The sequence below is a fragment of the Gopherus flavomarginatus genome, chromosome 1 (genome assembly GCF_025201925.1).
Source record: "Gopherus flavomarginatus isolate rGopFla2 chromosome 1, rGopFla2.mat.asm, whole genome shotgun sequence".
NCBI classification, from domain to species: Eukaryota; Metazoa; Chordata; order Testudines; family Testudinidae; genus Gopherus; species Gopherus flavomarginatus.
The window spans coordinates 92,878,443-92,888,483 of record NC_066617.1 but is presented as its reverse complement, the minus strand read 5'-3'; the positions used below and the strand labels follow the sequence as shown (position 1 = coordinate 92,888,483).

At 48.0% G+C, this 10,041-nt stretch overlaps 2 protein-coding genes across 2 annotated transcripts in view; one reads left to right on the top strand and one right to left on the bottom strand.

The window, feature by feature from the left end:
• The window catches only part of PDE6H (phosphodiesterase 6H), an 89,791-nt gene that overhangs the window by 58,170 nt on the left and 21,580 nt on the right, over positions 1-10,041 (top strand). The window lies entirely within an intron of this gene.
• Positions 52-9,988, bottom strand: ARHGDIB (Rho GDP dissociation inhibitor beta). The gene is made up of 6 exons (XM_050955144.1): positions 9,886-9,988; positions 5,016-5,204; positions 4,321-4,404; positions 3,136-3,212; positions 1,414-1,477; positions 52-831 (listed from the first exon to the last, which is right to left on the bottom strand). The coding sequence occupies exons 2-6, from the start codon at positions 5,191-5,193 to the stop codon at positions 632-634; spliced, it is 603 nt and encodes a 200-aa protein (XP_050811101.1). The 5' UTR covers positions 5,194-5,204; positions 9,886-9,988; the 3' UTR covers positions 52-631.

Sequence of the window (10,041 nt, the reverse complement as noted above, 5' to 3'; positions counted from 1 at the left end):
GCTGAGTGAGGAGACATGTTCCACAAAAGAATGAGAGCCTCACTCAGAAAGGAAGAAAGAAACTGACTTTATTCTTGGGACACTGACGTCTTTACAAGTCATGGCAGCTAATTGAATCTCCTTGACTGGTTTTGCCTTTAAAGGCAGGACTATGATTTGGACACCAGACCAGGATAAGAGGACCATAATGGGATCAGCCATTTACAGTGAGCACAAGGCAGAAATAACACCGTGGAGGACCATTTAGGGGGGCAATTCACCCTGCCATGAGAATTGTAGAGCTGGCAAGATGATTGTGTTCCCTCAAAAAGGCACTTCAGAGACCTGATTTGGAGCAAAAGAGGGACCAGCAGGGAGAGGGATTTTTCCCAATTTAACCCCTCATGTGTCACGACAGCTCTGGGCGGATTATTTTCAGTGTAGCAGTAGGAAATGCAGAGGCTGTCCTTGGGCCTGTGCAAAGACCTGCTTTTAATAGAATTTCCTGTGGCAGGAAGGAACAAGGGTTAGGAGGTTTCTGGAACCCCTTTGTGGCAGCAGGGGGCAGCATGGTGTGCGGCTCCAGGGCGTGTCACTCCTGGTGACTAGTGCAGTAGGCAGGGGAAGGAGGGAGAAGGCAGCTTGGGTGACCTCACTCTGTCCACTCCTTCTTAATGGACAGATTCCACTCCCAGGTGAGATGGTCATGCTTGTCATCATCGGTGAAGAAGGACTTATTGTGATAGGTGCCCCGAGCCAGCATGCCCTTGGGTGCTTCCTCAGTAGGTGTCAGGAATTCGTACTCCTCCGGCCGTGGCCCATAGCTGCCAACCATGAACGTAGCTTTATCCACTAGGAGTAAACAATCCACAAGGGAAAACCTCATGAGGAGGGAAGTAAACAAGAAGAGGAAAAGCTGGGTTCACAAGTATGGATCACACAGGAACTGAGGCAGGCATCAGGGGGACAGGGCAGAGGCAGGGAGCGGACAGACTCACTGAATGAAACGATGCGAGATTTTGTGAAGAGGTCTATATATAAAATCTATGTGTGGAATGAGGATCTCCCTCGGGACAGCCCGAGAGGGGCTGTGTGTGTACAAAAGGAAGAGGGCTCTTTATACAGTTGGAAGCTCTGTGCAGTAGCACAGAACAGGTGATTTTTGCCTGTGTCTGTTGAATGCTCTTGTATAGAATGGGAAATTCTGAGGGGGAGGGAGGGCAGGCTATGTATATAATGGGAACCTGTGTGTTGAGTGGTGTACCCATGACTGTCTCTGTGTCTGCGGAAGGCTCAGTGTAGGATGAGAGCCTTTGGAAGGGGCTCTTTGATCTGGGGGAATCTCTCTATAGGATGGGAGAATCTGTGTGCAGGGTTGGGAGTGCACGTGGGAGGTAGTGTGTTTGGGAGGAGAGGGGATTCACTCTTACTCACCCTTCACCCCTGTCCGGTAGGTGTGCTGCACATATTTCAATCCAGACACAATGTCCCTATTTACCTGCAAGAGGAAGTGATCAGGGATGAGTCTAATGAGGAGGGACTCAGTGCAATCTCTGCTGCTCTCCTTCCCTCAACCACACACAGATGTTCCTGTCTCAGCTCCCCCATGTCACTACTCTCCTCCTTCCTTGTGCTGGACAGGATGGGACAGGCCTCAGGGCCCAAAATGGAGCAGACATTGCTGAGGGAAGCCCTGGCATTTCTCAATAGCCAGAGATGAGTTTTCGCGCAACCTGGATACTTCTGTTTCTCTAATGTGCATCAGAGCTCCTCCTCTCCTTGCCCAGGCCCCACAGGTTAACCAGTCTCTCAGGAAGCACTGCAGAGAGGATTGGGGGAAGGCTGAATGCAGGAGATGCACAAGGTTGACAGTTGAGCATTCCCATGTTAAACCCCAGAGCCAGCTGACTGGAGTCATGCATTCTGCACAAAGAGATGGGGAAACTATAGGGTCAGACTAACTGAGCTCACTCCCTCACCTCTAGAGCTGCAGGAGACTGGGACCACTGAAGGGGTGGCAAGCTCATTCCCAGGATATGGAGGGAAATGGTTCAACTAGTTAGCTAGTGTAGAGACAGCCCCAGTAATCTCAATATTCCCCAGGAGAGTCACAGCCTGGCTGCATCCCCTGATTCTCACAGTCTGAACACGCTGTGCATTAGTAAATCTGAAAACAACACAGCATGCTCCTTTACATCCCAGGATTCAGTTTGCTGTGCCTACAGTGATCCCAATCCTGGCCAGCTCTGGGAGCTTGGGAGAGAGTTAAGATAACTAGTCTGGGCATAGCCCTATCCCATTAACCAGGGTGGGAAATTTAAGGAAACATTTCCTAGCATAAAGAAGGCTTGGGTGTCACTCTGGGGGTGCCATTATCTCTAGGCCTGTGTGCAGTAGAGCTGTATGAAAATGGTGGAAAATTTGTCCACATTAATATTTTCACTCTTTCAGTTCAGGTGATTGAACATCTCTCAAATTTTGCTTTTCTGCAAAATGCAGCTAATTTTGTAACAAAAACTTGTAAAGATGAATGTGTCTGCTTTGCATGCCACCTTGCTCTTTGAATGCACCCCATTTTCAACAGAAAACAGGTGGAAATGGCATGAAACACTGTTGAAATTTTTGGCAATGTGATGCCATTTGGGAGGGCATAACACAATGCAGAAAATCTCAGATTCTGTGTAGTTTTGTCTTTTGCTGCAACTATTTTACCCACCACTAGATGTTTGGGAAGCCCAGCAACACTCAGCAGATCAGCTTCACAGGGCTTCATGGGAAACTTTTTTTTCCAGCTTTGGTTTGTGTGGAATCAAATTTTGCTTTGAGTCCCAAAAACTGAAAGCAAAACTCTGTCACAGCTACCGAGTTTCACACAATGACATGCATGAACCATTTCCAAGCATGAATTTTAACTGCAACCTCCAGTTCACCACCTGCTTCATCAGGTTCACACCACAGGCTTACAAAGGTTAGCAAACTTTAGGTGCACGTGGTCCCAGGTGGTTTGTAACAATACCCAAAATCAGTTAAGTTTTACATGGTTTAGAGCATCATTTCCAACATTTTGCTCAGCTCTAGTTATCTGTGATGACTGGCTGGTAACTGGAGCGAGCACTGAGCACCCTATGGGAAGCAACCAGAGGGGAAGTGACTCACTTTGAAGTGGATCTTAACTCTGTATTCAACTCCTTCCTTTAGTACAAATGTCTCTTTCTTCAGTGCTGCAACGTCCCCTACAGAGAGAGAATCAGACAGATAGTATTGCCACAAAGAGAAGAAACCAAACTCTCTTCCAGGGAATGGATGTGCCCTTCCATCATCTTTTTCTATAGCGCATCTGTGAAATGTGTATGCAGGTGTGTATATGCAAGCTTCTTTATGAATATGCATAATACACACAGGTGCGTGCATACATACAGGTGCGTGCATGTCCGTGGGTGTACGCATGTATGTGCATGCATACACATACATGCTCCTCTTCATACACAAAAACAGAGCATACTTGTGTATATACATTCATGTGCACACTTGTGTGTGTGTGTGCACATGCATTCTCAAGAGGCATGTGTGTGTGTGCAGATACACTAATGAGAGGCACGTGTGTGTGCAGATGTGTTTTGCCTTCCTGTTACTCCAGTGAACCAGGTGCGTAGCATGGCCCGCTATGCACATGTTAGCTGTTTCACTCATGTGGAGTCCCTGGTTCCAGTGAGAGGGAGTGGAGGCTAGGCATGTCTCGGCTGGAATCTCAGTTGGGCTGCACAGTGTGTGAAGATAAATGGCTTTGCAATGGTGTACGTGCATGCTGGGGATTTCAGTTGAACAGGAAGTATCAATGCCTTGCCAGTCCTGACTTCCTCTCTCTGATAAGAGCCCATATAAGGTGAAGTATGACTCTCTCACCATGTCCCCTGAAGCCGGAAGTGCAAGGTTGCTTGACACTGCAGTTTCAAAATGGCCTGTTACTCTAACATGTACCTGTATCTTGTGCTGGTAAGAGCTAGCTGGGTAGAAATCAGAGCATGTGCCTTTCCCTTTGTACAGGGAACTCCAAGACCTGCAATTCTTAGAGATTTCCAAGATCTTCTGCAGAGGAGTTGAAGATGGAGACCACAGACATATGTTTTTTATTACTTCTAATCTTCTTTTTACTATAATTGTACTTTAAATAAGAAATTAGGCCCGAGATCTCCATAGGGAATATTCCCCTAGGGTTTACCTCACTTTACACAGCACCAACTTCAAATAGGAAACAGGTCTCTGGAATTATCCCTAGACTTGAAATTTGGGCTGGACCTCTGATCATTCTGATATGTGACAAAGGAAGGAGTCTTCACTTACCAGTAAGGTCCATGGTGATTGGTCCTGGGGCAGAATCACATACCAGGGTGAGCCGTGTGACTACCACATTGGGAGCTGTTGGGTCTGTAGGATTGGAAAGAGGAGGCCAATTGGCTTGCAAAATCCAAGTGGAGGGAGGGAGAGGCATTAAGGGTCCCTTCCTCATCTCCCTGTTTAAAGAATGCTCTGTCATCTAACATGGAATAATGACTGGGTCCTCTTAGGAAGACAGAACCATGCACCTCGCCCAATGGGAAACATTCCATAAGCCACATCCCACTAACCCTCTAGAAGAGACCATCAGGAACTTACCTTCCACCACATGATGCTGCCCTAGCAAGAACTAACCCAGGTACAGCTGTCACCTTGGGTCCCTCCAAGCAGGATTCCCCCTTGGGCACATACCTGAGACCACAAACCTCCTTCTCAGTAGGAACTCTCTCAGGCAGGCATGCATGCCTCCACAAGCCATCCCAGATACCCCTAGCCACAGACCTGACACAATAGACCCTATCTCCATTTGAGTCCACCCACCCCAGTCAGGCATATATCTAGTAGCTTGCTCCTGTACCACAGCACGAGCAATGCATATATCTACGGGCCCCTCCCCAGTGTCCCACCATAGTGTCCTCTCACAACCAGGATTGGACACACACTGTATTTCTCTATAAGCCTTTTCCATCAGAGATCCATACCTGCCACCACAGGCCCATCCCCCAGCAGGGATTTCTTGTACTTAGCAAGGCTTTCATCATCCTTGTCCAGCTCCTGAAGCTCCTGAAGCGATTTCTGGGGTGGGGGCTTGTAGTTGAGTTTGCCGTCCACTTCATCGTCCTCTTCCTCTACGTGTAGGTCTGGGGTTTTCTCAGTCATCGTCTCTTGGCCTGAGGAGGTCAATGCAGCCAGTCATTGGCAGGACAAAGCTGGGGGGTATTTGTTCTCTGGAGAAAGCAACTTAGTCTCCAGGGTTGTCAGTCAGACACCTGGCACCTTAGGTGCTGGAACTAGGGGTGCTCACGGTGCTGCAGCTCCCACTGGCTTGCAGTAGTTTCTATCATATACCGGGTTTACAGTTTGGTTCCATGACTCCCAGCACTCCCACTATACAAATTGTCCCAGCACTGCTGCCTTGCACCTAGGGTGACCAGACAGCAAGTGCGAAAAATCAGGCCAGGGGGTGGAGGGTAAGAGGAGCCTATATAAGAAAAAGACCCAAAATCGGGACTGTCCCTATAAAATCAGGACATCTGGTCACCCTACTTGCACCAGCACCACATTCGATGCCGTAACCCAATGCCAAAGCAAAATGTTCAGAAATCTGTTGCTCGAGGGTTGAATTAGTCTGTTCTTGTTGTTTCTGCATTTTCAGTCAGATATGCTTTCCCCCTTGTCTTTCTTTCTTGTCCTCCATCTTTTGTGGGGCCTCCAGGAGTGAGAAAACAACTTAAATGGAAACAATGACATTTTGCAACAAGCCACCTTGTGCAGTCCCAGCACAGCCCTACAATAACTAGGGCAAGCAGCCCCAGCACTGATCAATGACTTCACATTAAAAGCCACTGTCACATATCGAAGCATGGAGGGAAATAAAATTCATTAAGGAAAAGGTTTAATTTTCCTGCTTCTAATGGGTTATAAATAACACTTAGAAAACAGAATGTACAAGGAGATAAAATACCTGATAATGACTCTCTTAACTGAACAGATTAAATAAACCCTCTTTGCTCAAGAAAATGAATCCTACTAAATCCAGCTGCACATGCCCTAGACTTTCTCTGCTGCACACCCTCGAAAATAGCTCACTTCATGCAATGACGGGGTCCACTTCCTGTGCAGGAAGGAAATGTGTGGTCTGTTCCTATGACAACACTTGCCCCAGCTGCAGATCTGCTCTGAGCCGTAGTATTTCAACCATAAGACATCGCAGAGGCAGGAGGCAGTGAGAACTAAAGTCAGTGAGCAGTTGTCTCAGCATGGGCTTAGATAGGAGCTGCTCACTGGATTTCCTCTTTCATGAGGACAATGGCAGGTTCTTTCCTCATGGAATCCTGGGATTATCCCAGACTTCCAGAGCCACTTCTTCAGTATGGTATAAATCAGTGCAACTTCTATGGTATAAATCAGTGCAACTGCACTGAAGTCACCACTTGGAAGAATGAACCTGCTCAGGTGGCTGCACAGAAAGAAGTAAAGAGAGACAGAAAAAGTGGAGTGAGGATGAGGAGATAGGTGGATGGATGGAAAATGGATGGCCAAAAGGAGAGAATGTGGTAGAGTAGGAGATGAATGGCAGGAATAAGGAAGAAAAAGTTGAGCGGTTGAGTAGATAGGACTGTAGGTTCTGCCTTAATGAATCTGATTACTGGTCCATCTAGTCTAGTATATGGTAGTGGCCAATATTTGATGCTTCTGAGAAAGGTTTAAAAAAACCCAGCCACAATCCCATAGGCAATGGTAGATACTGCACATCGACCAAATCATTCTTTGCTGTGTGACGATTTAGTTTGATTTGTTCTATGTATAGTGGTCATTCATTTTAGTGACTGACCATTCATTCTTGTGTCATGGGATAATATGAAAGAGGGAATTGATACACTTCCACTTTACCCTTAGTTATTTTAAATTTCTCCATTAATTTCCCTCTAATTCTTCTCTCTAGGTAAGTAACCTAGTGTTTGCCCACTCACTTAATGGGTATGTTGATGATAATGACATATTTCACTGGCACATCAAAAAAAATTAAATTAAATTAAAATGACTCTCCAGGGATGAGTTTGTGAATAGAACTGTGCAAGGCTGAGTCACACCCAGCTTGGCAGCTTCAGACATTATCCCAGTCCTAGTGAGACTGAAGGAAAAACTCCAGGAGAAGCATGTTGGCAGATGCCTTTGGTGGCGTAAAGGTGATAGATAATAGACTGTCTAAAGGGCCAAGGAACAGACAGTTTTGGTCATGCCTTCCAATGGATAATACATATTCTACGAGACTGCATTACAATTAAACCTTTGAGGGAGTCTGGCGCGAATGTGGAGAAGCAGTGGGGAGAAAAGGAAATCTGAGACAGCCCTACAGATGAGGAAAGAGGTCAAATCTTCCCATTGGTGACTTCATTGCAACTGCCCTGATTTACACCAACTGAAAAATTGGTTCTGGGAGTCTGCATTCCATGGCGAAAGAACCTGAGATTGTCCTCATAGAAGAGCAGCAAAGAATCCTGTGACACCTTATAGACTAACAGATGTTTTGGAGCATGAGCTTTCGTGGGTGAATACCCACTTCCTCAGATGCATGCATCTGACGAAGTGGGTATTCACCCACGAAAGCTCATGCTCCAATACGTCTGTTAGTCTATAAGGTGCCACAGGATTCTTTGCTGCTTTTACAGATCCAGACTAACACGGCTACCCCTCTGATACTCATAGAAGAGGAAATCCAGGCCTGTTCCAGGATCCTATGGCGAAAAATCTGATTGATCCCGCAGCTTCAGCATGAAGAATGCATGATGAAGCCCTGAAACTTTTAATCATTCCCCCCACCATCTTGTCCGCCTGACTTTCTCACTCCCTCCATGAGGGTCTTTATGATTTATCATAGAGGGAGACACAGAGGGAGAAGGAGAAAAAGACACTGATTGAGGGAAAGGGAGGGAGGTGGCGAACAGAGATTTTGTCCTGGAATGTCTGGTTACTCCCTCAGATCTTCCTCCTGCTTTGCCCAGGGCAGAGGAACTTTTCATCAGAACTAGTGCAGAGGGCTCTCTTTTTCAGGAATTCCTCTGGGTGCCCTAAACCTCCCAGAAATCTTAGCAACTCATTGGGCAGGCTGGAATGGCAGACTACCCAATTACCTAATGAACCAAAGGGATAGGGCTCTGGCTAGTCCCACCTGGTATCAGGGCCGGCTCTAGCTGTTTCGCCGCCCTAAGCACGGCAGCACGCCGTGGGGGGCACTCTGCTGCTCACTGGTGCCACGGCTCCGGTGGACGTTCTGCAGGCGTCCCTGTGGAGGATCCGTTGGTCCCGAGGCTCCGGTGGACCTCCCACAGGCGTGCCTGCGGATGCTCCACCGGAGCCGCGGGACCAGCGGACCCTCCACAGGCACAGCTGCGGGAGGTCCACCGGAGCCGCCTGCCGCCCTCCTGGCAACCGGCAGAGCACCCCCTGCGGCATGCTGCCCCAAGCACGAACTTGGCGCACTGTGGCCTGGAGCCGGCCCTGCCTGGTATGGATACTGTCCTGGCTCATTCGTATGCTTGCGCTGCTGCTCCCTACTCTGTGGAGTAGGTCAGACCCATGCCTGAGTTTTACTTCTAGGGTTCAAAGTCCCAGGCCTGCTTCCTGCGAAACTCCCATTAATTTCAGTAGGAAAGGAAGGGCCTTCTATGCTGGTACATGCTCACTCACTAAAGTCATCTACAAAATGGAACACATCAGAGCTTCTCCTGAACACCTCAGCTTCCTCCACCTTGTTTGTTAGTGCACACGGGTGTGGTTTGCCTCACTGGCCCAGCAGGAAGAGTGATGCCCCTGTGGCTCTTCGGATATATTTTCTATACACCGAATGGCCACTTTTACAATGAAAATATAAAATTAACCCTTAAAACACTTTTGGAAAGAAATTAAAGATTTGTTTCCTACCACGAATGCTTTCTCTGGCCCTACCCACTCCCACAGATTCTTCGGCCCTCCCTGTGCCCCTGTCCTGCCCTTTGACACCTCTCTTTTTTCACGCACTAGTTTTCAAATTGTGTCTGTGAGGACCCGGGGCTTGTCTCTGGCCATGGGGGAGAAACAGCAAGCCAGGGAGTCCCTGCCAGAAAGTGACACCTTCAAAAGGCAAAGAGCAAAATCACCATAAACATTGGTACTAGCCACCCCTTTTGGCAGAGTCCCAGGGCTGAACAGGCAGGGGAGGTTGAAGCTTCAGAAGTGCTCACTGTAGGTCAGAGGGAGCCATGCTGACAGGAGGCAGCAGGCAGAGAAAGACCTTACTGCCGCTCCCTGTGCTGTATGGTATCTGCCCTGGGCATAAATAGGAGGCATCAGCCATTTAATCAGTGCTCTTTAAGAGCATCAAACTCATGTAAAACGTAACCCCCAAACATAGGGCTTATCTAAGCAAGAATGAGGATTTGGCAGAGGGAATGCATTGGAATTTTCCATGATGCAGAGTAAACTACTTCCTCTCCCAGCCCCACCCTCCAGGGATGAAAGGTAAAATATGCCATTGCCTGAGCAGGCCCCTTGGGAAAGCAAAGCAAAGCATTATTTACCACGGAGCCTAGCAGGAGACAACTCCCATCCCCCTCCAATCCTTCACAAGCATTTGCCAGGCTCACTGACAGCGCAGTGCACAGCCATCTCCTCTTTCTCCTCACTGCTGTCTAACTTCCCTTTCTGGTGCAGCCAGGACCATCCTCTTTGCACTTCAGATCCTTTCCTATTGTAAAGCTGTGCAAATCAATCCCCCACTCCGCCACAGGGAACAGGCTCAAACTGTGGTAGCCCAGTGAGAAGGCTCTTTTCCATCTCCCCCTCCCCCGAGTTATCTGCATTTATACTCACTGCCAGGCGTCTGCGTCCGGGGTCCCTCTCTGCTCTCTGCGCTCAGTTTTGAGCTTTGGCAGTTAGAGCAGGAAGGAAGTTGAAGAAAAAAAAAAAAAAAGCGCCCACACTTCAAGAGGAAGCCCTGAGCTAGCTGCAGAGTCACTGCTCGTGCTG

Bases quoted from the DNA above. Each gene is read 5' to 3' on its own strand.
- ARHGDIB (XM_050955144.1), bottom strand. From the start codon at position 5,193: ATGACTGAGAAAACCCCAGACCTACACGTAGAGGAAGAGGACGATGAA. The intron at 4,405-5,015 runs GTATGGATCTCT...CCAATCCTACAG, and splicing joins GGATGGGCCTGTGGTGGCAG to ACCCAACAGCTCCCAATGTG. The intron at 3,213-4,320 runs GTAAGTGAAGAC...CTCTCTCTGTAG, and splicing joins AATCACCATGGACCTTACTG to GGGACGTTGCAGCACTGAAG.